The sequence below is a fragment of the Hirundo rustica genome, chromosome Z (assembly GCF_015227805.2).
Source record: "Hirundo rustica isolate bHirRus1 chromosome Z, bHirRus1.pri.v3, whole genome shotgun sequence".
Taxonomy (NCBI): Eukaryota; Metazoa; Chordata; class Aves; order Passeriformes; family Hirundinidae; genus Hirundo; species Hirundo rustica.
The window spans coordinates 65,322,560-65,349,798 of NC_053488.1; the positions used below are offsets into that span (position 1 = coordinate 65,322,560).

The 27,239-nt window shown below is 34.4% G+C and overlaps 1 protein-coding gene across 1 annotated transcript in view; it reads left to right on the top strand.

The window, feature by feature from the left end:
• The window catches only part of SHOC1 (shortage in chiasmata 1), a 52,855-nt gene extending 26,362 nt beyond the window's left edge, over window positions 1–26,493 (top strand). Inside the window, exons 16-31 of the mRNA XM_058424118.1 lie at window positions 1,722–1,847; window positions 3,303–3,479; window positions 6,033–6,140; window positions 7,759–7,946; window positions 12,486–12,558; window positions 13,978–14,050; window positions 14,635–14,819; window positions 15,322–15,427; window positions 17,112–17,223; window positions 18,163–18,284; window positions 19,233–19,326; window positions 20,375–20,506; window positions 21,876–22,025; window positions 23,087–23,258; window positions 23,477–24,034; window positions 26,384–26,493. Of these exons, the coding sequence (XP_058280101.1) occupies window positions 1,722–1,847; window positions 3,303–3,479; window positions 6,033–6,140; window positions 7,759–7,946; window positions 12,486–12,558; window positions 13,978–14,050; window positions 14,635–14,819; window positions 15,322–15,427; window positions 17,112–17,223; window positions 18,163–18,284; window positions 19,233–19,326; window positions 20,375–20,506; window positions 21,876–22,025; window positions 23,087–23,258; window positions 23,477–24,034; window positions 26,384–26,484 (2,477 nt within the window). The 3' untranslated portion in view covers window positions 26,485–26,493. The remainder of the gene's footprint in view (window positions 1–1,721; window positions 1,848–3,302; window positions 3,480–6,032; window positions 6,141–7,758; window positions 7,947–12,485; window positions 12,559–13,977; window positions 14,051–14,634; window positions 14,820–15,321; window positions 15,428–17,111; window positions 17,224–18,162; window positions 18,285–19,232; window positions 19,327–20,374; window positions 20,507–21,875; window positions 22,026–23,086; window positions 23,259–23,476; window positions 24,035–26,383) is intronic.
• The last annotated feature ends 746 nt before the right edge of the window (window positions 26,494–27,239 follow it).

The following is a 27,239-nucleotide window of genomic DNA, read 5'->3' on the forward strand; positions in this document are numbered from 1 at the left end:
ATATTAGAAGATTTTGTTTGGTTGGTTTAGTTGGGATGGGGGCAGGGGTGTTTTTTGGAGACAGGATTTTTTTTCTGTTGGAAGTGGTATTTCATAAAATAAATATTTGAGTTTATTCCTACTCTGAAAAAGTAACTCTGAATGGTACTTACTTCAGGAGATCTTTTCCATCCATATGCTCTGCATTGGATCTCCTGGCCACTTTGGAGAAGTAGTAATCCTCAAATTCATTGCAATTATCAAATAGCAAATATCAGTACTCTCACTTCTGTAGCCTAGAAAACGAACAAGAGGATTATGGTTAGAAGTAACTATTTCTTGGTAAAATTCTTGTGTTTCTGACACTGTAGAAGATGCATAAAACTTCTCATGGCGTCAGAAAGCAATAATCCAAGGTCTTCTTACTTAGAAGAGACCGAGGTACGTGACGTTTTACGCTGCCATCTAGTGAACCCTGACCAGACCTGCATCGCCTAACAAGGAATGCAAATGTATTGAAAGACGAGTTGTCACATTCACGAACGGGCTTGGGGGGCGGGTTAAGAAGATTCAATGCAGATTGAGGTATATGTACAGGTAGACCCGAGTGCTGCAGATCAGTTATGCCTCATATATACAGAACCCATTAAAATACGGGGGTCTATGATAAGCCACATCGATATAGATATTTTATAAATCATTGCATCCTTTTGCAATAAAGAAAATTTTTTATCAAGGGTCATTCTAACTCTTAACTGAAAATTAGAATGGCCAGCAGTGCTTTTAGGTCTCTTCATTGTTTGACTTTTTTTTTTTTTAAGATATCATAGTGTGTAATGTTTAGAAAATACACAGGAAGAAAGTAGAGGAAACAATTCAATGATCCTATTTTGAAACCCAAATATCTTTTCAAAACAAGGCAAGTTACCTAAGTTAACCAGAATAAAAATTCATTTTTTCTTTTCCTTCTGTCTCTGTATTGTTAGTTTGTTTTCTGAGGAAAGTGGCATTCTTAAGTAGAAAAATCAATAATATTTAGAAGAATATTCTTATTCATTAAGAAGCCCTCTCACAGAAAAGTAATCAGAAATAAAGAGGTAGAAGAAGCTTCCTGGCCAGAAGTTGTAGCTCATGCATCAGTATATATCAGGAAGAAGGGAAGGCCACTTAGAAATTTTAAAAAGTTGCAAAAGGTAGCTAGAAGACAGGAGAAAAAATATTTTCAGTATGCAATTTTTTCTTTTTTTATTTCCCTTTTGCAACTTCTATGTTCTTTCTGCATTGCTTAAAGTATCTAACCTTTTCTACTCACACTCACTGATGTATTTTTCATGGTTTGAGCTCCTTATTTTTAGCAGCACCTTTTCTGTCATGCATGGTTTTTTTCCATATAAAGGCATATGAGCAGTCATATGGGACTATATTATAGAGCAGTAGTATCAGCTCCTTAACTTTCCCAGCCTGTATTTCTGCCCTTAGGAAGAGCAATCTGATAATGCCTGACTTCTTGGGTTCTGAAGGCAGATAGGACCTAATCTGTTTATGTGCCTTGTGGATTTTTGTAGTGTATAAGCCCATGAAAACAATGAAGAATTCATTAAAAGAAAATGTATGTGTCACAGAAGCAACTTAATTTGAAAGTGGCTTTGCATGTAAAGTTATTTATAGAACAGTTTTCTTATTCATTGAGCTGGTTTTGTGATATTTGTAGCTAAATATTCACTTGTGGTTTCATTATTTAGTAGCACAGCCTGAAGAGCAGCATATGCGTGCTCACAAAGAGGAAGATTCTTTTTGTGAGACAGTAAAAACAGAGGAAAAAACCCAAGAGAGCGAAGACAGTATCACTGTCAATGTTCAACCATCAGGTATACTCTATTTTTGGAACTGCTTTACCTTTTCCTGGGTAACAAGTGACAGGACCAGAGGAAATGGCATCAAGCTATTTGGATACTGGGAAAAACTTCTTCATTGGAAGGATGATCAGGTATTGGAACTGGAACTTCCAAGGAAGTGGTAGACTCACCATCCCTGAAAGTGTTAAAAAACCCTGAGTATGTGGCACTTGGGGACATGGTTTAGTACCTCGAACACAGTACTGCCAGGTTAACAGTTGAACTCAATGATCTTGTTCATTCTCTGATTCTATATAGTTTTGCAATAGAATTTTATATTAAATAGTATTGCTAAGACAAATACAGTTGTGGTTTGTTTGTTGTTTTTTTTTTTTTTTTAATTAGACTTAGTCTCTTCTCTTTGTGGCTGAAAGTATTGCGAGTAGATGGATATTTATTTTGGCACGGGGTGAGAGCAGGTTGTGGAGCTCCATCTTAAGATTAAAGCCAATTGCATGCAAGGTGAAAAGAGTAACTTGGACTTTGAGTTATGTCTGATCAAAATTAGCAGGCATGAAGTCTCTTGATGACAATCAGTACCTTCCATTTATTATTCTGCACATATTTGTTTGAGTAAATGAGAAATGGGGATGGAAGAGATCAGTAGTCATTTTGACTGGTGAGGTCTTTAACACAGTAGAAATCAGCTGTGGTTTTATCTCATACATGTCTGGGCCTTACCACTTGAACTCCAGCTGTTGTATGACGCATTGTATCAAAGAACATAACTGAAAACACTTTCCTCATGCAATAGAAATGGTAGAGAATAACCTAGAAAATATTTAACCAAGCTGTTATATAGCCTCAAACTAAAAATACCTAGCCCTAGGAAGCTGTAGGCCTAGCACAGATTAGTTTGTTTTTCCATGGAAATGGGTTCATCCCAGCCATGTGCTTAATAGGATTTTCTTTCACTGAACCAGTGAAAGAGTAGTCTTTTCATCTGTTCCCATCTGAGATGGGAATCATAGCTTTAAGCTTTTTTTTTTTTTTTTTTTTTTTTTTTTTCCTAATAAATTTTGAAGCAAAATTTCTTTAATGCAATTGGGTAGAAAAATTAAAGCATTTCTGCTGTCAAGACCAAAATTAGCATTTTGACAATAACTGTGATGTAGAAGCAGGCTGTAGAATAATTAAATAGTAGAACAACCTTAGTGTGAGTCACAGGACTAGAAAATCCTAACTTCTCATCACAGATTTTGATCATGTTATGAAATGCATGGAACAATGTGATTACGTGCTGTGAGGTTCAGCTGATTGCTGCCACTCAGGAGGCTCTGTGGCAAGTAACTTTTTTCCAGTGATGTTGCAGCTTTCATGAACAGGATAAAGTTATTAATGTTTTGCTAAGTCTTTTGAATATTCATGTCCAGTAGTGGTATGTGAAACCAAACGGCATTAATATGTTTTGTTCATTGTGTTATCCAGAAAGCCAATGCCAGGCATACCACCTCCTGGAAGGAGCAGCCATTCCTGTACTAAAAGACTTGACACATCTGGGTGTACTTCCTTCTGTTACTTGGAGCTTTGACAGTGTTAAATTTGATCACACAAGGTTTTTCTTAAAGCAGCAAGAGAAAGTGATATGTGATAATTTTAAGCAGGGTACGTCTTTTAAAAAAGCTCTGTTCTTCTTTAAAACTAATACAGATTCAATTGGTGACACAAGGTTCAAGGCGTTCTGTAAATTAATGGTAAATCTTTTAACAGTTTTATCTTATAGAGTTACAACCACCGATTTTCTCTTAAATTAAATAAATAAATTAATTAAATTTACTTCAAAAATGTCTCCTCATTGTTCAGCACCAAATTTATTAACATCAATATTGCAATACAAAAGTACTCTAATTGGATTTAAATTTAAAAGATTGAAAATCTTCATATGCTTCAGAAATGTTTCTATAGCAAACAATGTTTAATGGTTTTTTATGCTGTATTTTAAAATTAGAAACTGTTTGTGTTGCTTCTTTTGTTGTTTCTTTTCTTTTAGTAGCTATATTTTGTCACACCTGCATGATGCTAAATACTGTGTCCATGTTAGGAGGAAAATAATCCATAATAATTTCATTTCTTTCTGACTTCATTTCTCTCCTATGTGGCATGTGAAAGCCCTATAAAACCAGAAAAATTAGAAGGAAAGTCATCAAAGTTAGTGACCCCTTACAAAGATTTTTGACTGTAAAGAGAGTCAGGAAAACTTCATAACAAAATAGAGACTGGTTTGAGGCACATTTAGAAAGTTGCTTTTTGTGTTAGTTTTTGCTATTTTTTGAGTTGTACAGCTCATAGTTGAGAACTAGTTGTAAGGATAACATAGTGGGCTGTCTACTACCTGCAAAGTTTCTATATTATGTCACAAATTATGAAATAAACTCTTGCTGTCTCAATTTCATTACTTTCTATGCTGAATGTATTTTTCTCAAAGAAAACATTAACAATAATGAAACCACAAATGAGAAGGAAGGCAAACAAAAAGAAACTGTAGTTGGCCCTGCAGGATGACAGCCTGTGATCTATAGAATTACCATATCAAAATTGTCAGCAGCAGTATTCTCTCAAAGTGAATGAGCTTCCAAAAAAGCTAACACCATCTTCACAAACATGAGCGACAAACATGGTATCTATATGTGTATCAGGGAATCACAGAAAGGAAAACATAAGTGAGAAAAGTATACAGAGAATTACTACTGCTTCTCTGAATCAAAGAAAAAATATGTAAGAGTCTGCATTTCAATTCAGGAATTATTTAAGAAAACTTACATCTGCTCAAATGCAGTTTACATGTTACAGAAATTGCATTTTTCTCCAACTAAAGCAGCAGAAAGAAGTAAGAACTTTCTTGCTGGAAGGTCCACAGAAACAATAGAAAAAATATCCAACTCGTTCCTGAGGAATATTTATCTTTCTCTGTAGGAGATACAAAAATCTCCCTGGTAACATACTTCTTTTATTTCCTTCCTGGTTTTAAATAGTTTCACAATATCCAGTCTTATTCCACTTTACTCCAGAGTATTCTGTTGTATTTGCTCCTTAATCCCTGAGTGAATGTAGAAATCATTTACTGTAATGGTAGTGATATATTAGCAGATTACTATTCCCCTGCTGGTCTTTTATGCATCAAATATCACCAAGTGCTCCAGTCTTTCATCGTAAAGTGGTTTCTTACTGTGTTACTTTGTTTCTAAATGACCTGTATTCCTCTCCCAGTTTTTATGGTGATTGTTGTAAAGAGCTGGATATAATCCTTCACTAACAGAGCTGAACATTAACTTTTTATCATTCGAGGCAAAACAGTTGCAAGATCTTTGCCTTTTGTGTGGTTTCCAGCTGAGTCCTTCTGTATGCTGTGTCCTTCACTTGATTTTTCCTTCCCAAGTGCTTTGATTGTCTTTTTGATTTAAGAGTTATGTTAATCTCAGTACACAGAACTAGCTACTATTTTCCTCCTAGAATGCACCTTCAGCTGTTGTAATTTATTCTTTAATTATCACCTTCAACCTTTTTTTAGCATCTTGAAGCATGTGTTTTATTATTAGGCATACTTAGCTCTGTAGTTGAGTTTTCAAAAATTTCCAGTTTATGATAATGAACTGTACCATTACCTGTGTGTAATTCCCAAAAATACCTTCTATCTTCAGACTAGGAATTCCTTCCTGCTCAACCAAGTCCTATAATATATATTCAGAATGGTTACACAATACAGAATAGAAAACCCATAAATTTGTTTGATGAATGTGGGGCTAAGAAGAAGCAAATGTCATTCAGATTTACCTTCTTGAAGGTAAAGATTCTCATGTTCTTCATGAGATATTAATTAGGTGCAGAGAATTGCCACACTAAAATCAGTAAAACAATATGGCTTTATTGATATGCCCAGGGGAACTGTTACCTCCTCCTCCAGCAAGCACCATCTATCTGTACACACCTTTCAAAACCACTGTCCCGTGTGCCACTTGATCTGGGCCAGATGACCTGAGAAATGTTATGCTGTATCATAAGCTATTTGGCAAGATCTGAAGGTTAACCTTTGGAGGATATCTATGTTTAAGTGTGTTTAATGAAAATGCTTAGATACCTGACTACATATATATACATAATATATATAACATGAGTTGTGAAATTTTGTGTAGACTACACCTCTGTCTTCTATTTGTAAAGGTAAAATAGATGAGAAGGAGATCATGCTGTTCAGACATGCTGCTCTGGTACACTTGCTGGTGACAATTCGAGATCTGCTACTAACATGTGGCTTGGATACAGCTCTAGGTTTGTTTTCAGTACTGAATAATGATACCAAAGCTTTGTGTGTGTTCTGCAGACTGTCTCATGTTTGTAGCTGTGACTCTTTGCCATCAGGGTATATGCTTAGTTCATGACTAATAGGCCACTGTTTATGTTATTCCATGGATTTGTTAAGAACTTTCACATAGATGATATGTCTTGTATCTCAGAATGATAAATTTTCATTGGAATCTCTGTGTGGGAACTGAGGAACATGCAAAAATGTCGAGTCCTTTTCTATTTACCGTGTATCTTTTGTGAGTGTGGAGTGCTTTCTGCATAAAATATTGTTATACTCTGTGGAAGTGAACTACTTGAACTTGAGAGCATTTAAGCAAAATCTTAAAAATTATCTAACGTGTCATGAGGAAAGAGGTTTGAACTTACAACACTGGACTTTCATAGAAGTTGGGTTTGGATTTTTTTTTTCTTCTTTTTTTTTTTTTCTTTTTTTCTTTTAGCTCTTCTGGTCTTGTTCAAATTTGGAATATGGCAATCCATTGTAACCCAGTTTAGTGCCTGAAATGATAATACTGAGCTTGTCAAATTCCCATAGTTGTGTATTTTAAATTTTCAGATAGCTGTATCAGGATAAATCTATAAGAAGTTGAAGACAGTATTTATGAAGCCCTAGGAAAGTCAGACTCCCTCTGTCTTTATAGGAGATAAAGTTGCTTCGGAGCATCTGCCTTCAGTCTGAACTATGCTTTGATGGATGATGCTTCCTTAAAATTGATGTAAAATGTAAAATATCTGCCATAAACTGGAACTGTAGGGGAAAAAATATTTTGTATTTCCTTAAATATTTCTAGCAATAAAAGAGTAGGAAGAAGAATACAGAATGAATATATAAGTAGAATTCTGAGTACAATTCTTTTCTATCATTACATTAAACAATGTAGAAGGATGGAAGGAAGAAAAATAAGCAGTTCTTCCTCCATTGTTTATTGTAGCAGAAGCACTCCTAGGTGATATTTCAGAATTACAAAAGCGCCTGTGTTTCCAAACCTGCACAACAGCTCACACAGGAAATTGTACAAGTAAAAAAGATCTGAAAAAACCTAGGAAATTGAGTGACATACTAAGTAAGCCTTGTAGTAGTCTTCACTGCTGTGTTGTGCTGTGTGATTCATCATGTAGTTATATTGGATGTATTTTTTCTTTATGCATTTTCAGATAAACCCCAGCATTGTTCACCATTTATACATAGAAGGCATCACTCAGAGTTGAGAGTAGTTGTGGTGATATGGCGAGTGGTAAACACACAAAACAAACAAGCTTTAGACAACAGTGATAGAAATACTGTTGTTATTTAGTATAAACAATACAGATTATTTACATATAAGAGTGTTGCTGATAGCATCTGCAGCTTTAGGGTGCAATCTTGTATAATTTAGCAGATACTACATAAAGTACAGTTTTATGAACACAATTTATGTACCCAATTAGTGGTCATATCCTCCTTCCATACTTAGAAGCCATTAAAATTTCATCTGTTTTTGTGCAGGATACACATAGATTTTAAATTGATGTGCAGATTGAACACAGTGTTTGACAGTTATCTTCTTCACTTTATTTACTTCTTTTGTTGCTTTATTAACAGGTTATTTGTCGAAGGCAAAAGATATCTATAAAAATATTTTAGAATCCTGTTTGAATAACATCTGGAGGCAGTTGAAGGTTGTACAGTACAGCAGCCAGAAAAAGCATGAAACACATCCCAAAATAACAGCACTTCAGTGTGAAATGTTGAATTGGATGAAAAGTTGTGGAGAGAAACACAGTGTTAAGGTTAACAAACAATGTAACCGATTTGTCTTTACAAACAAAATTGTTCTGGATTATATGAATTGCAAAACTGTGTTTTAACAACGGTTTGTTTACAAAAAAAACCCTCTAATAATTACCTCATGGTATCTATTAGATAAGGCTAACATAAATTCTAAGAACTCTGTCACAGCAGTACAAGTTTTTGTTTGATCAAATCTCCCCTTGTTGCTGGCATAAAATAACATGCAAAAGAATTTTAGTATTGCCAGGGCTTTATCTTGTTGCAGGTGGTTTTGTTTTCATGATAAGTATATTGTATCACATCAGTTACTGAAAATTATAATAGAACCTTTTATTTGAAAACCTCACTCATCTGACGCAGAGAGAATCATAGCACAAGAAGTGACTGTGTGCTTATATGACTTAGAGCACACATATGCTAAGGAGTGTGTGGATGGTGTAATCCGCAGATAACCTCTGCTTAAAGAGTATATCTGGCCAACCTCCTGGCATTTGAATGATTCAGGAAGCAAATATCTGTGAGTGATAGCTTTGGCATGAAAGAGGGAGTTTTGGAGGATATTCAAATTGTCCAAAGATTCTCTTTTCTGATGTGTGAATATTTGGGTGATACGACACAGTGCAAAACACCACTTTCCTTTGCAGAATATTTATTATTTCTTTACAGAATACTGATCACATTAGGAAGCAGAATAAAATGCATAGTGTTTAAAGTGTTCTAACTATATGGAATAGAATTTATGATCCTAAACACAGCCAAAAAAGACCTTTATGTTTATTTTAGCTTCTTTCCATACTTCACTTCCTGGGGATTTATTCTTCTTGTGTTTAAGAATTGCACTGGGAGCTCTGAATATCTTTTGATTAAATTTTGCTGAGAAGAACAATATGAGAACTTACTATATACCCTTCTAGAATTTAAAATTTAAACAAAGCAACAAAAATTAAATGGTGCTGGCTGTCTTGTTGTCTGTCCTTCAACAGAGACACTAAGATGATTTTGTGTCCTTTTCATCTTAAGAGCAACACGTTTTGCTCTGTGATAGTAGGATTATGTTGTAGTAGGAGGCATATCAGAACTTGATGTCATCTTGATGTCAGCTCAGTGAATATTTGGCTTTTCTTCTGAGCTCCACAAGCCTTGATTAAAAAAAAAAAAAAAAAAAAAAAAAAATGGTAATAAAAAATTAAACTCCTGAGTTTTGACTTGCTTGCATAATACAATGCTATATATTATTTTATTCGCAATTACTAATTGTTTACTGTTTCTTAACATTCAGAGACAGGTTTTAATGAGCCAGACTAGGTAGAAAGAGTATTTCAGTTTAATAAGAAGTAAAAGTTGTATTCAATAAATTCAGTTTACTGTTCTATCATATCACATCAATATCAGTTAATATAATGTGAAATATAGTCTCATTATTCTTTTATTAGCCAAAGTTGTTATTGATGCAGGCTTGCAATGGGACATTTCCTTTGCAAGGAAGAAGTTACTGCTGTTTTAGGGGGAAAAAAAAAAAAAATTGCTCTTTGTTTCATTATCTTCTGTACTCACGATTAGATAGAAAATGACTAAAAATTTCATCTAGCTCACATGAACATATAATGAGTCTGCTGTTGAATTGTGTGTGGAAAAGCAGGTCTACATTTTTAAACGGAGTTGTCCAAAACTGCTTATAAATATGCCATTGGATTGTTGAGTGGCTCTTCTGTGCAGCTACTGATGGAAATTGAAATCTGCTTTCAATGGAGATTGAAATCTGCTTTATGATTGTCTGGCTGACCAGAAGTTCTTTTCTGACAAGATCTAACACGCTTTTAATATTTACACATACATTTCTTATGTCTGTAAATCTTAAGAATGAGACAATGCTAAATGCCTTCTTAAAAATCTTATCTTGTACACCACGGAAAGTTTCTATACAATGGCATAAAAGTTCAGAGATCATCCTGTCAGAAAATGTTGTGTATGTATATAGGTACATATTCCTCTTTATATAGTTAGTGTAGCATGTGTTTAGTTTGTATCAGTTGAAATGATGGACAATGTAAACACCTTCTCTGGTGGGGATTCTTTTTAATACTGTGTCAGTTTGGTAGATTCTAATCCTTTTCAACGTATTTGTCTTAAGCAATATTTAATGAGTCTCAGATCTCTTGCAGAAACACTTTTGTGACTCCATATACAGACTGGAAAATCTTTCTAACTAGTTCAACAGTACATCCAGTACGTCCCTCCAGTACATAAGTACTTTGCAGGCTGAATTCTAGATATCTTCAGCTTAAGTTTTGTCTCCACAAGGATGATGTTCTAATGTGACAGATCTGATATAGTACAATAGTTTAATGTGGTATAATATCTTTAGATAGTGTCTTCAAGTAGCATTCTTTTTGAGTACTGGAGCAGGCAATTCCAAGCAAGTCAAAAGCAAAGCAAGCAAGGCAGAAGCCTGGCATGCCTGAGCAGGGGCCTTATAGAATTTAGGTGGAAAAGGGAATGTATGTGGACTTTGGAAATCACTTATGAACAGGTGACATGAAGGGACTTCAGAGAGGCTGTTTCACTCCTGTAGGGAGAAAATTTATGGGACCAAAGCTCAATTGAAGTTCAAGCTGGTCAGCACTATGAAGGATAACAAAAAGGGCTTTTTTAAATAAGTCAAGAGCAAAATGGGAATCAGAGACAACGTTGGTCTATTGCTCAACAGGGCTGGTCAGCTCACAAATAGGGATGTAGACAAAGCAGAGACATTCAGTGCCTTCTTGTGCATCTGTCTTCAATCCCCAGAGCCCAGTGTTAGAAGACTGTGACTGAGGATAATGTTGAACTCCCAGCCAATCCTGGACTTGTTTGATACTTGCTGCTCCATCTGGATGTGCATAGATGTATAGAGCCCAGTGGGGTTCATTCCAAATATCCCTCAAAAATATCCCTGTGGGAACTCTTTCCATTAATTTCCAATGATCTTGGGAGTCTGGAGAGATCCTAGCTGGTTGAAAGGTGTTAAATGTTGTTCCAATTTTCAAGAAGGGGAAGAAGGAAGCCTCTGGTAACTACGGACTTGTCCATCCCACTTCAGTGCCTGTTAAAATTATAGACAAGTTTATTCTGGGAGTTACTGAAAAACACTTGAGAGACAATGCAGTCATTGGCCGCAAGTAGCACAGGTTCACAAGAGAAAAGTGCTGCTTAACCAACTCAATTTCCTTTCTTTTCCTGCTTATGACAAGGTGACCCATCTAGTTGACCAAGGGAAGCCAGTGAGTGTGGTTTATAATTTTAGCAAAGCTTTTAATACTGTGTCTCACAGTATCCTGGATGAAATCTTCATCACAGAGCTAAACAAGTCCATAATACTGGGTTACTCAATACAGTGAGTAATTGACTGATGGCTTAAGCTTAAAGAATTACAGTGAATGGAATTACATCAGGCTGGTAGCCAGTGAGCAGTGGTGTTTGCCAGGGCTCAGTTTTAGAGACAGTGCTCTTAAATGTTTTTGTAAATTGTCTGGACACAGGAATCAAAAATACATTAAGTGATTTTACTGATGGTATTAAATTAGGAGGAGCAGTCGACTCTCTTGAGAGTAGAAAAGTCTTACAGAATAATTAAACTAGAAAGCTAAGCACTCACCAGCTCTATGAAATATACTGAGACTAAGTGCCAGATTGTCCACCTGGGATGGGACAATCATGGTTGTACATACAAATTGGGAAAGAAGATACTGGAGCCCAGTGGGAAGAAACTAGAAGTCTGTGTCAATGGCAAGTTGAGTCAGCAGTGCCCTGGCAGCCAGAAGGGCCAAGCCTGTCCTGGGGTGCATCAGGCACAGCATCACCAGCCAGGCAAGGGAGGGGATTGTCTCGCTCTGCTCTGTACTGGGGCAGCCTCACCTCCAGTGCTGAGGGCAGTTTTAAGCACCTCAATATAAGGAGGATATCAAACTTGTCTGTTTTGTCCATCCAGAGGAGGGGGACCAAGATGGTAGAAGGCCTCAAGGGCAAGAAGAGGGGAAGCTGAAGTGGTTTTTGTTGTTCCTTGTTGGAAAGAGAAGGCTGAGAGGTGACCCCATCACAGCCTACACCTTTCTCAAGCCAAACAGCAGAGAGGAAGTTGCATATCTCCTCTCTCTGGTTACCAGTAACAGGACACAAGCAAATGAAATGAAGTGGTGTCTGAGGAAGTTGAGGCACATTAGGCAAAAAGCTTTTCATTAGTGGGTGGTCTTCCCTGGAACAGACTTCTACATAAGTGGATAGAGCATCAAGACTGTCCAAGTTCAAGGAGCTCTTGGAGACAGTCATATGGTTTAGTTTTAGGTGGTCCAGTGAGAAGCAGGGAGTTGGACTCTGTCCTTATGGGCCCCTTCCAACTTGAGGTATTCTATGATTGTCGTCGTGGAAAAGTTCCTGGTTTTGCCATCTGTTTATTCAATCTTGTGTTGTCTATACAGAGGAGAAAGAAAGATATATGCGGGCTGAAAGAAAAAAAAAAAAAATTAACACTACTAGAGTTTCTTTTACTTGTCTTCATACAGATACTAATCATTACAAGGATGGACTCTGAAAGAGAAAAATCTGTCTTCATTCACCCATTATCTAGGATAGAAGGTAAATAATTATTTAATGCATATTTTTGAAATAAAAAGTGGCTGTTATTCTGTATATTGCTGCATTCCTCTTTAAATGCTTGATGAAGGTGTTTCTTCCTTTTCTTCTCATCAGGAGCCTTTCTACATACTTTTCTCACTGTTTAATATTTCATAATTCTTCCATCAGCCTTTTATCTTTCATTTTCTCTCCTTTCCTTTTCTCCCTTTAGGAGTTCTGGTTTAATGTTTTCAATTGCAAGAGAGTGATAATTTATCTGTTGAGTCAAAGATTTTTTTAACAGGCCATGAAGGAGCTGTGGACAGCCCATTGCCTAATTATATTTGCCTCTGTTGTCTTGATCATATTGTCTCATTGTTTTTAGCTGATCGTTAGTCACAAGCTTTCTTCCTTGCAAGCATATTCAGAACAGTTAGATTTTAAAAGTCTTGACTAAACTCCCCAGCATAAAGCCTTGAATGAGTAGTCAGGTACAGATCATATTTTCCTTTAGCTATATGTTGCTGATCTTGTTTGCTAATTTGTTAAATATGTCACCATAAGCTGAATCAATCTAAAAAACTCAAAGAAAAATATATTGTTTCCAATATCCCACCTCCCCACTGATACAAGCAGCACTTTCATCACTCCAACATTTTACCTCTGAGTAATTTCACAAGTACAAGCTTGTTCAACACTTCAAATTCAGCTGGTAAAACAATCATGTTTCAGGAAAATGATAATTTGAGCCTATAGTTATAGTTATTGTTTAGAACAAGTCACTTTGATGTTGTTTTTTTAAATCCATTTTTATAAATCCTGCTTACTTGAACCTTATCAAGCATCATGTACTGTACTGTTTTCTTTTGCCTTTAAAAATAAAGTTATATTTCCTGTGCTCTTAAAAGACTAAAGCCTGTCTTTTAGAATGTTTTGAAAGGGAGGAGGCATGTTCACTGTGATTTTACTAATAATATTTAATGAAAAGATTTTTTTTAAGATTTTAAGACTTGTTTGTAAACACAGGTCAGTCCAACTACGCATTTGAAAAGAGGCACTTGTGTAGTAACAATATTCCTTTTTAGATACATCTTCAAGTTAAAATTTCAAATGTATAAAAGGTGTAAAGAAATTTAACTTATAAACGGGAAAATGTGCTTCCTTTTGTATTACCTTTTAATTTTAAGGTAATAGGATTTTGAGTTTATGAGACATGAAACTTGTTTGCATTACTTTTTCCTTGGGTTCTGAGAAGTATATTTCTAAATCATTACATCCAACAGTACAATACAAACAAAAATTATATAGGACTTCAGCAAGACAGACAATATAATACTTAAAACTTTAATAACCTGTGTTGTTTCACGTCAGCGACTTACTGTTGTGCGTTGATTCAGTCATGGAGGCTCGTTTATTTCATCAACTGTTTGATTTTTTAAGCAGGTTTGAAAGCTGTGGATTTGAATAATGAGAAAAAGGGAAGCCCTTTAAATTGTAAAGACATCATAAGCAGGTAAGTTAAATTCTTGATTCTTGACAACAAATTCTTTAGGCAGTACTAAGTCAAACTTCAGTTACTTTAGCTCATTTCCATAGGGCTTTCCAGTCTAGAGTAAAAAGTTTTTATTATATGAACCTACAGCTTCATTTTCAGTGTTGAGAATTTTGTCCCCTCTAGAAAAATGCTTAGTGAGGCTTAGAGGAACTTTAGGGAACAAACAATTACATATTTTATACGTTGTTTTGCCTGTTTAAAAATTAGAGAACCATGTAGAAAAACATGATTTTTGCATGTTTTAGAAAAAGGTGGTAAAAGGGCATAACAGAAGAAATGACAAATTATGACAAATTATTTCTAGAAAATATTCTGTTTGAGACGGAAAATTGTAGGGGGAGGAGTACAGCTTTTGATTTTTAAATTAATTTTTAAAGGAGTTTGAACCTTATCCAGGAAGGGTGAATATATTTTTGTAAACAGACTTTAAGCAATTAGAATTTGTCAAAGTAAAACTGAGTTTATTTTGTTCTGAAGGTAATTCTACCTTATTTTTATTACCTCTATTTATTTTTATTCATATTTTGTTGGGGGTTTTTAAGTCTTAGTAGATATTCCTGCGTTATTGTACATAATCAGCAAATTGGAGCTGACTTCCCTTGGACACACTTCTCATTAGTAATGGAATATGATTATTCTGAAAATTCTGGCTGGAGAAATCTGTGCAAAAATCTGAATGTTCCTTACATGACTTTTAAAACCACCCTCCCTGAAACAATACAAATGGGTAAGTGCTTTCCAGAATTGTAATAAATAGACTGACACATGAAAAGAAAACATTTTCCATTCCATAAAATGCTACATTTATATGCCTGTGGAAGTGAATGAGTAATACATTATGAGGCATAAAGCTAAACAAATGGAACTGGGTTCTCTATGCAGCAAGAAGGTGTTTTTATTTGTGTGTAAACCTAGTTTTGGCCAGGATGTTGTAGTACATGTGGGTTTGTTTTTTAACTTGTGCCAAGTTCTTAACTTGTTTACAGCTTCTGCAAGCTGTATCCACCCTTCCTCATCCTAAGGGAATGTTGTAGATCTAAAAAAAAAAAAAACTGAATTAAAGCATAATTTCAAAGAAATTCAAAGGTGTTTCATTTTGGGGAAAAGTAAGTATGGAATGGAAGTGTTTTATTGGAGGTGAACAAAACCTGCATTTTTGAATGCCCATTTGATGTATCATTAGTTTTTTGCTTATTAAACTATTATCTTACATATACAAAATATTTCAGGGAATCATGGTAGTTCCTTTCTTCTGGAAGTACAGATTCCATATGTATTTCTGACAACTGAAGGTCTTCTTAATATGCCAGATATTCTTCAGCTTTTTGAATCCAAGTGAGTGAAAAGAACCTATTTATCATCTGGACTATTTATTTTTTGATTTTCAGGACATGTATGTTGTTCTAGTCTATCATGTATTAACCATCTACTTGGCTATCAGGTACATTTCTGCAAGTAAACTATTCTGTATTTACTGCAAGTAAACTATTCTGCATTTACTGCAAGTAAACTATTAGAATTTTAAGAGACAAGAATATAGATTTTTCTGTTGAAGTTGATAATTTAGTACTAGAGGTCCACACACATGCCAACCAGAATGGAATTGGCCAATTTTTAAAATTGTAGCTGGTGCTTTTTAATCAGAACAACTTTTTAAATTGTCTTCTTTCCTCTGAAAATCATAATGTTTACAAAATTTTCCTTAGGGCTTCTTGATCCTTGGAAGACTTTGCATTTAATTCTTCTTTAAAAATTGCTTTGGGGGTTTTGTTGTTGTTGTTTTAATCTACTGAAGCTATACTAAGTACTCAAACTGAACAATAGTAAAACATCTTATTTTCTGGTGCATCACGGTGTTTAGGAGAGGCTTAAACAAAAAACAGTTTAAAACAAAAGCTAATATATTAATAAAATTCAGATCCACTATTCACTTAATTTTTAATACTCTATAACCTGTATGAAAACTGCTAGGGTTGTAAATCATTGTGCTTCTTTATTATTTCTTTGACATAATTTTCTTGAATTTTGCTTTCACAGTAATACTCGGTAAAGCTACCTTTTATCTCATAAGGGGAAAGTAAGAAAGAAAAGAAACAAAGAAACAGGGACCAGAGCAGCAATATCTGTCAAACACAGTAACAGATACACAGATGTGTTTCACCACATTGTGGGAGAGACATGCCAGTTTTGATCCTGGCCATGTCCTTGAGTCAGCTGTGGAGACATTTTTGATCTGTTTCTAATTATACTTCAGAAGGGGGACGGGGTGGGGACAGGGGGGCGGGACGGGGGAGAATGTCTTTGACATTTAAAATTTGAACACATAATCTGACATGCTTTTAAACTCTGACTTGTTCAAATTCTCTGTTCAACCTGGCTGTAATCCAAATATGTGGGAACAGGGTTTTGTTACTTTTTCACTAGCTCCCTTTAGCACTGATGAAGGAGTTAAATAGGTGAGCAAAGAGCTTACCTTCAGAAAAGGTAAGGCGTTACTTTAAAACAAATGTCTGAGTACACTGTCCATACAAGTTTCTAGAGGACATACCACTGGCAGATGCAGGTTTAGGTCTCTTGAGTTTCCTAGTAAAACACAGCAGGAGCCTATGCTGCTGGCAGTTCTAAGTCAGTCAGAAATTTTTAGGATCATACCAGTGGTAATCAGGGAGTTTGCTTTGCCTTGTGCTGTGCAATCAAGAAAAGAGGAAAATAAATGCACTAAAAGTTTCTAAGTATCTGAGTATCCATCTTGGTTTCTACTTCCCCCCCCCCCCCCGCCCCAGCTCAAAGCCTGTGTGTCAAGGTCATACTCAATGCAGTTAGCAATATAATTTATTTTCACTAAATCATTGCTGCATGGTATGTATTCAAGTGTGTCTTAAAGTGAACTGAGCATTTGAAAAAGATCAAGACTATAAGTTAAAAAACTGTATTAAGGGGTGTATGTTATCCATTTCCTTTAAGAATATAGTATTATTTTACTTGTGTGAATTTTAATTAAATTATTTTACTTCTTTAGGTACAGCATTACCTTTGTTGAAAGAAGCAGTAGTTACTCCTTAAGGCTCTTTGGAAGTATAGATCGATATGTTGTGTTGACAATAGATGCATGTACTGCTATCTTTTTACAGGTACAAAATGAAACTACTGTGTCTAAGTTCTGTTGTGTTCAGTCACTTCTAGGACATGCCTTTGGACTTCTGATATATCTTTTCTTCCCCATAATCATATTTAGTTCATGCATTGTTTCACATCACGAATCATTAACCCTAAAATTCTATCTGTGCTAGTTTGACTAGTTTAAAATGTTCTCAGTTTCTTTACTGAACTAACATTTTACCTGTGATCTGATTATACAAAATGTAATTAAAGGATGCATTCTTGGAAATAGTGTTGTATAAAGAAATTTTGTAGCAACCAATTAAATGTATTTGTGGCTCTCTTCTCTTACCAATGTACATATTAACTCCTCCTATTTCAGATGGTTATCTGAATTAGTCTATAAAATAGTTTGTCCTACTTTTAATTAAAAAATAATAGTTTAAGCAATAGCATACTGCTTAAATTCTGGCATGCAGCGAGAGAGATTAGAGGTAGAAGAACTGCTTCTGAAAGATATATACATAATAAAGTAATCAATTAGTATTACAAATTCAATGTAGACATTCCTACAAGCTACTGCAATTAATGATGTTGTACTTTCTATAGTTAGTGTAAATATGATATGATTTGTATAGGCAAAGTAAGTACTTCAGAAGTTTATAACAATATTTTGCATTATTTAATTTCGCAAAAAATCTGAAGAACAGCCTAAAAATGTATTGACAGTGTTACTTTTTAGAGGAAGAAAGAAGAGGCTTAAAGCTGTGAATCAACCTTCTGAAGTTCAAAGAAAATAAAAGTTGGGAATACAAGCTAGTTCTCCCAATTCCCATATGTGCCCTTAATGCTTATATTATTTGGCTGTTTGATCTAGTTTCTGTATATTATATCGATACTCACTAAAATCTTGGGGCAGTCATGTTAATATATTTATTTAGTTTTAACTCTTTATTTAAATTCCATGGTAGAGTATGGAAGAACTAAATTATGAAGACTCCTGTGACACTGTAATATCGAGGCTGATGGCATTATCACTCCAATATACGTGCTGTTGGATTATTTTCTATTCCAGAAAAAGACTGAGTTTAGAGTAAGTTATTAAATTCTTTTGTTTTCCTGGTATTTTTTAAACAAACTTGTCACTAAAGAAAGCTGCTTATTAAAACAAGTTGATACTTATTTATCTTTGAACTTCTATGTAGGAATACATTTCTCTTAGAACAATACAAATATTGTAAGCTCATACTTCTATTGTGCTTTGAGTTTTTCACTTAGTAACAATGTTGTCATGCTCCTACTGAAAAACTCAGTGAAATTGTAAAAGTAACAGTCATTACTGGAGACCACCAAAATGTTAGAAAAATTGTTTTTTATTTGTGAGGCTATTTTTAGTCTTACACACATGATAAAGAAATAGTTGTTATAAAATAACAGAGTTTGAAGCAGGCAATAACCAACATGAGGTATATTTGAAATCAACAGGTTTAGAAATTTCACAACTCTAAGGATATGAAATACTGGAATTATTCTTACATCTGTTTGAAGTAAATTAACCCCTACAAATGCATTGTTATGAATTACTGTGTTAATACCACTGTGTATAATTTGCAACAGGGAAACATTCTTCAAGTGTTCTTCCACTGCTCCTTTTGGTATGGAAGCATACTTTTTGTTGACATAGTTCATAAACATTAATTTATTACCTCTTTTGAGATTTTTTTTTCTATAAGCAAGTGGTAATTTCCTCTCTGCTTTTTTGCTAGTGTCTCCAGTGGCTGACCTTGATCCAAATCTTTTGCTTCAGACCAGACTTGGTTTTCTGTAGACTGACTCTCTTTTCTTTCCTTAGAGTCCATCCTTCAGCAGTCAGTCCTTTAATGTATTCTAGTTCTCTTTCCACAGATATTAATGCTCAAACTGTACCAGTATTCTGAATTCCAGGAAATGAAACAGATATTTATGAAGACATGGAACAAATGGTTTGAGATTATTGCTTGTGGATATAAAATATTAATGATCCAGTGAAACTGTTTTACAGGTACAGTCTCAAGGGAAATACTCTCCTTAACCTTGTCTTAATTTATGCCACTCTAATTGAACTTACACAGAAGTCAGAAGACTTTGAAGTGAAGGTAATTTTTTTCTGTATTAATCTTCATGATATGATATTTCCATAAAGCTTGATCAAGTATGCCTTCTACATCAAAAACATAAAATAGCTCAAAATTACTAAAATAAGAGAGCATCTTAATTCAGTGCTGCTAAAGTCAGTGAAAAGACTGTTGACTGCAATACAAGTTAAATCAGATTCAAATAGCAGTTGAAGTCTTTATGACTAGGAGTCAAAAAGTGAGATTGTACCTTTAATAAATTATTAGAATATACATGAATCTTGCATATATCTTAACTTGAAATTTCAGATCAATATTATGTTGCTGATGTGACAAAAGAAAAAAATAATTTACTGTCAGCTAGTTTGCCTTTTTCATGTGACAAGATAAATTAACTTCTTCCTAAAAATCAGGAAATCTAGAATCTTAGACAATCTGTTTTAGTATCTAGAATAGTCAGCATTAAAAAGTAGGGCAGAAGTTTTACTCAGATTACCAAATTTGTTGCTAACTTATATTTTTGAACCAAGTGATATCTTTTTAGGTACTTTTTTTTTCACTTATGTGCTGCCAATCTTCAGTGCAGATCTTTATGAAAAGTCATTATTATTTGTATATTAACATTTGTATAAAATCTGCCTGATCAAATAAAAGTTATGAGGACAAAGAGAGGACAAAGGTTTTTTTCATTTCATATACTCAGCATGTTTGTGTAGAAATTATAGCTTCAAAATGTTTCACATCTTCTTAAACTGTAATAAGCATCTCACAATTGCCTTTTTTATCAGGACCTCATACCCAGAAACTTGATCACATATAAAAGACCTATAGGATTAATCAATTAATTTCACCTACATAGGATTTGCATAAATAAGGACTGTAATTTGCAGCCAGGCTAGTGGTCAGAGGTTGGAGTTTTTCTGCATGATAAGCCTGGATCAGGTTTAACTACTTAGCAGTACCAACTCTTGTGTTCAGGGTGACCTTTAGTTTTCACCTTAACTTCTGTAGTAAATTAAGACACTCCTTAGAGTAAGTTTCAACCAAGAATATCATATATCACTTTTAGGTAATTCTTATGCTGGGGATTGAAGAGACAACACTGGTAATTCGTCAGATTGCTGACAACATTTTGATGGCATCTAATATCAGTCCTCATGAATGGCTGGATAAATCCTGGCTTTCTATCTTACCATCTGAGGTTTGCTTCTCTTCCCATGAATTTACAGTTTTCTTCCTGTTTCTAAGATTCATAAAGTTTTAGGCTTTTTTGTTGCAGTTCTCTTAAAATATATTATTATAATAAGCATTATATTTATATATTTTTTATATATGCAGCTATATATACAAGCATATTTCTAGTATAAATGCAAAGGCATATATACACACACACACACATATATATATGTATATATATAGTATTTCCATCATCCTTGTCAGCACAATTAGATGCAACTTGGACTTTCCCTGTGCTTTTACAATTAACTTGTAGGGAAATTTATCCACCACATCTGCCTGCAAATTTGTGCAGTTCTACAGTTCTAGGCACTAAGTTTAGAAAAAACTACCCAAACTGTAAAAGATAAACTTACAGTGGCTCACGTGGGCTGGAAACCAAATTCGGCAGTGCTGATCCATTACTGAAGTCAGTGACATTGCTGACTTTAGTAATAGACGATAAAAACTTGTGTAACTCATGCAGTTTCTTGTTTAACTCATTCCAGTAAATGCTGGAACAAGCCCATCAATCACCACCAAATAGATGATATTCTTTAATTTGTATAGTAAGGTTCTCAAATGAAATGTATGGATTTGTTAATTGCATGTGACATTTCATTTAATATCTTGTAAAGATTCTCATTATTTCATCTCATTTAATCTCTTGTAAAGCTGAGATTGTTTTTGGCTTCTGTAAAATTCAGAAGCATTATAAAGCAGGTATTGGCATGGCCTTTCAAGAGGGGGGTATTGGATTATAGGTTTTCCAATTTAGAGATTAAGGATCCTGGTAAAAAATGAGGAGGAGTCATTGTATTGTGTCTCTGTTAAAGATATTTGATCTTGGCAGTGTTTTATGAAAGTCAGGAACAGGAAGCTGTCATTGATAACAACTTGCTGCCCTGTTTGTGACATTTGTTGTCCCACTGACTATTGCTTTTTTCACCTGTTTCATTGCCTTTAACAAATACAGCTTTTGTAAAACAGAACCAGTTTTGACAGTTTATATTGATCTAGGTAATTTCTTTAAAATGGAGAATTAATTGTAAATCTGTAAATGCATTTTAAAGTCAAGTTTAAGTTATTCACTTGTTTTAACCTTTAGAAAAATAAACATCTTTAGACTTGCTTTTTGTCAAATGATTATGCAGAACTTACTCTTTCAGAAATTATACTATGTTGCATCTGTAGTAAAAAAGGAGGTTTTATTGGACTATAAAAGTGCACTGTTTTAAAGCTGTTTTTCTGATATGCTCTAGGACTTATTCAATAAGATGTGACTTTGTAGTAACAGGAAGAAGGGATAAAAAGTCTGTCAGATGTCAATCTAACAAAATAATTTCCATTTCCAGACAGAAAAATTCCTGCTTACTTTTCCATGTATTAATCCTTTGGTTGCTCAGTTTATGTTAAAGAAGGGATCTTCACTGAACAGGTTATTTCTTGCAAACTTTTGTCAGCTCCAAGAACTTCTGCCAGAGGTTCCAAAAAAAGTTTTAAAGGTTGGCAAAAATTATTTTATGTATCAGATAACTTTTTTTGTTCTGTTGTAATATGTCGTTGGTTTGGGTTGTTGTGGTTTGTTTTTTTTTTTTTTTTTAAATCTGATGCTACATGTGCATTTATTAATGTCATTTAAAAATGAATTACAGGTTTTAGCATATCATTAATTTCTAAAATGTTGAGTCTGCTGATTCTCAGCAGATTTAGTCAAGTCACCGTTTTGTTTGTGGGAAGATAATGAGAGCATTTTCTTAACTGGAAAAATACTCATTAGATCAACTTCCTCCTCAAGAGTCACAATACTGAATTTTTTATCAGTGTGCAAGCTTTTGTGTATTTCTAATGTAAAAGATGTTTTCCAATGACGTATTTCCAGGACTTCCTTCCCTCCTTCCTTCCTGCCTACCTCCCTCCCTCCCTATAATAAACCCACCACTTAACGTTCATAGTACTAAGTGTTTGATAAAACCCTAGAGATGAAGAATTGTGTGGGCTCCTACTGTTCCAGTTGGGTCAAGTCTGGGGAATTTATAGGCTGAATATAGTCTTCTAATTCAATAAAAATGCACATATTTTATCATTCAAGAATATGGTTGAGGACACCATTCATTTTAGGTGAAGAATTCCATTAAGGTGAAGGAGCAAGTGAACAGGTATTTGGGCCCTGTGAAATTTTGCATACTATTGTTTTAACTGTATATGTGTAATGCCATCTTTATTGCCAGAAACAGCTGAGTTAAATTCTTCAGTGATGCATGATAGGTGCCAGACACTGTTTCCTATAGTCTTGGAGTAATGAAAGATAATAAACTGTATTAAGATATTGCTTTTCCAGTGTTTCAAGACAGAGACTATTGCTTAATCTGTTTATAGATTTAAGATAGGTGGTACATTGTGTACTGTACACACCTCTTCTGCTTTGATAAGTCTTTTTGTTGTAGTTCCAATAAACAAAAATGTATACATCTTAGAATCTTAACAACTGATTTAACTTTTTGTACTTGGCAGTGTAGATATGTACCATAAACATTCCTGACAAATCCTTTCTTTATCATTTCAGCATTTCAGTGACATAATATCTTCATACAGCCTAAATACTGCTGCTCCTTTAGAAAAAACTGTGAAAGGTGCATCACACCCAGAAAAACAGAATAACTTCAACACATTGTGTCCTGATAATAAACAAAATTGTCAGATTTTAGAGCTGCTTGATAAGGCACAAAACAGCACAGGTAATACCTTGAATTACTAGGAAAAGGTGTCTCCTTTGAAATCAAGTGAAAAATCCGAATGTATTAGAATCTTTATTTTCTAATCATGGTAAGGTCGGTTATTCTGATGAGACAGACTGCAATCACAATGCTTAATGACATCTTGGTTTTCTGTAAAATGTAAAAATAAGCTAATCTTTTATTTTCCAAACAAAATGGTTCAAATTTTTCTCTACCAGGAACGTCTCATTCGAATTCTGAAGCCCTAATTCCTCCACTGAATTATCATAAGGGGTTTTTAAAATCTGATCTTGCAAGTTGTATGCAAAAGAAAGCATGCTCATCAGAAGTAGTTACAAGGAGGAAGTCCAATTTCTTTGCTGTATCAAAGGACTATGAAGATTTTGCTCATCCAGAAGTTAAAAATTCTCTCCATGTTCAAAGACAGCCTTTGAGGATGCATGATAGCTCTGGTCATTCTTCTAATGACACTGAAAAAGAGGATTTCTTTGCAGCTTTCAGTGACTGTATACCTCAGAAGAGCTCTAGGAGTTTTCTAGAGGAATTTAGAGACAAAGCATTTAAAAACCCAGAAATTCAGATTGACCAGCCCCTGTGGAATGACTCTTCATCCACAGGCCTACATAATTCATTTGCTCATGATAGTTTTCTCTCTGATTTCTTTGATGATACGGATGAGCTTCAAAATCTGAGTTTTAACCAAATAGGTGGAGCATCTAAAGGAAAGAGAAAACAAAGGCCTCCATTCTTATCGAGAAAAGAAAAAGTTAAAAAAGGTACGTCCAAAGTAAGCAGATTTTGCTGAAATTCTTTTTGTTACTCAACCGCAGAGTTGTAAGGAGTACTGTAAGACTGTATTTTATCTTTTATTTAAGTAGTTGTTAAATCAAATTCAAGCCAAGAATTGCATGCTCCCTTTGCTAAAACTTACTTGCATATGTATTTCTTCTGTGATAAAAGGTTCCTTACAGATTTTATTTTGAGCACAAATATGTCTTGGGGTATTTAAAAAAAAAAAAAAAAAAAAGCCAAACAAATTCTAGTTCCTTAACTAGAATTGTGTTACTGCCATTATTTTTCCGTGGTAAATATTGAAAAGCATAGTTCTTCAGTAAAGATGCAGCTCCTTTTCTCTTTGATAGTGCCTAAAATATAGATAATGAACATGCCAGAATTAATTTAGAAGTCATGAGGAAGATTATTTTGTAAACATAGATTTAGGCAAGGGTGAACAAAAGATAGTATTTTCTCCATAGGACAAAAAGGAGATTCAGCAAATGCTGAGAGTGAAATTCAGATTCTACTAACGGCTGTGTTTTGCTGTTGGCACTAATGGAGTTAAAAATAAATGGCACTCTGAAAATTTTCTAAGTTTGTTTCATATATTTCCTTATTCTTGGAATATTTTTTTAGCTAGTATCTCCAGGGGTAAATTCTCCACTTGAAATAATTCCAAAGCTTATATTTTCAAAGAGATGGTATGATGTGTATTTCAAAACTTTGTTTACCCTGCAAGTGTCTGCAGTCCTTATACAAAATATTTGGCTCTTTTTTTTTTTTTTTTTTTTTTTTTTTTTTCTTTTTTTTTGTCATTTTCTTATCCCTAGTTTACTTCATCAAATATAGTAAGCCATAATATGTATCCATGGAGTCTTGCAACTAAGAAAATCCTTATCAGACTATGTATTGCTGTATCATTTATTGTGGTTTTTTTTTTTTCTTTTTAATTCTCCTATTTCCCTGTAGGTGAAATGCCACATTTTTTAAATAAATGCAAGTTTAAGTTTGTTTTTAGAAAGTGCCTAACACCTAGTACAGATAACTTAATTTATGATTTGTCTGATGCTAGCTGTCACTAAATCTCTTGGTGGTACAAGGTCAGCAGAGCCTTAATCAGATCGTTCATGAAAACCTAAGTAACTAATTTAAATCACTCTGTCATGAACTGCTTAGGGTAACTATGGAGGTAAAAAGAGAAAAAGTTAATTGGATATGGTGAGCTTCTTTTAATTTTCAGCCTATGTCAATGTTCATACAGAAACTCGGAACAGACCTTTGGCTTCTCTGGAATTAAAACTGAGACTTGCAGTATGCTGAGTAGATAACAAATACTCCAGTAACCTGTAACTGGCACTGATAGCATAAAATTCTACATACAACATGTTTCAGTAGAGATCAGGGCAGATTCTCCTGGTACCACATTTTACAGTGTTCTGGAAACACTGTGATCTCCAACTGATAAGCTTTCTGTTTTATTCTTGCCCAGTAGGATAAAAGTATACTTCAATGTGAATCAAATCAAAACAAGGAGAAGTGACTTCTGGTTTAGATTTTGGAAGAGGAGGCTTATTCTACTTTATAATTCACTAACCAGGGGGGAAAAAAAGTATACAAAATAGTTCTGCATGGTAATGCAACCCCCTCCCCCACCCCATCTCCCCCCCAAAACCAAACCAACCACCCACCCACCCCCCCGCCAACTTCACCTTAATACAATAAAAGCCTCTGAGAGCAGAAATTTAAGAAATATGTAGAGAGTCAAGTTAAAAAGACACACTGGGAACAAACCCCAAGGATTCTTCAGGTTTCAGATCAAGCTCTCATTAAACCACAGATAATTCATCACACCATGCCAAACCAGTATTTCCACTGGAGCAGATCAAATCCTTGGTCAGTTTTAACATTTTCTGACAATACTTTTTGTAAAGACTAAATATAATTTCCTTACATTAACTTGCTTGGAATAAGCAACTTCTCAAATACATTATTATAAAAACACTTGAATCTTAAGAATGTAAGTAGCTTTTTAAAACAACTTAGAAACATGACCATGTCTGGTTAAAAAATATTAAATGTCAACAATTGTAGAATAGTTCTAAGTTTAGTATTAATGAAATAGAAATAAACATTAAATATTTTCTGAAATATTGTGTTTAAGTATAGGTTGATTTATTTATTTTTGTATAAGGTGCACATTTTGTTTCATGCCAGTTGATACTTTTTTGAGGAAACACACCAGTCAAAGCCAAAGTCTGTTACTGCTTCTGAGAAGCAAACAGTTAGGTCTGCATACATGTTGTATTTTTAGTTTATCATGGTTTTTCTTTTTTCCACTTCTTTTTCAGATGTAGGATTTCCAGAAGTAAAGGAGTTCAAGAAAAGGAGATTGACATATGAAAGAGTCCCTGGAAGAAGAGATGGGCAAACACGTCTTAAATTCTTTTGAACATAAGGGGGATTTCCAAATTACATACCTTTTTTTTTTTTTCTTTTTTTTTTTCTTTTTTTTTTTTTTTTCATTCTTGAACTCTTTAGAGGGAAATAAATTATTGTTGTTCGTTTTTAGAAAGAAATTAGGATTTGGAAATTCTTACTAGCTCTGGTTTCTTCTGTATGTTTTTAAAATGTTGCTAAACTAGTTTCTTGAAGCTAGGTAATTACTGCTTTGCTGTTGTCATGGATGATATAGAGGTACTTTATCACTCTTTATATTAAAAAAAAAAAAAACCAAAAAAAAAAAAAAAAAAAAAAAAAAAAAAACCCAAAAAAAAAAAAAAAAAAAACCAAAAAAAAAACCAAAAAACAAAAAAAAAAAACCCAAAAAAACAAAAACCAAACCAGATGCTGAGGCTCACTCTGAGTTTTCAAGGCACCTGTGTTTGCTCTCCGAGCTTGGGCTAGATCTGCCAGAATCTCAAGGCTTCTCAAAGTCTTAAGAGATTTCTTGAAGTTACAGCTCTGCCTTTTTGTAGCTGTCCCTTGTTCCACTTCTCCTCTTCTGGCAGCTCCTTCAGGAATGATGTGATAAGTTCCTGAGCTCCTTTTAGTCATAGTCTAGGAAAAAGCTCTTTGTTTTGTGGACAACATGCAAAGGCCGTGTTGAAATTTAGCATTCTCCTAGATTTGATTCAGGGAACTAAGCTGTGACCCTCACTTTTTGCATAACTTGCTGGAGGCCATTTATTGGCGTCCACATTTTTC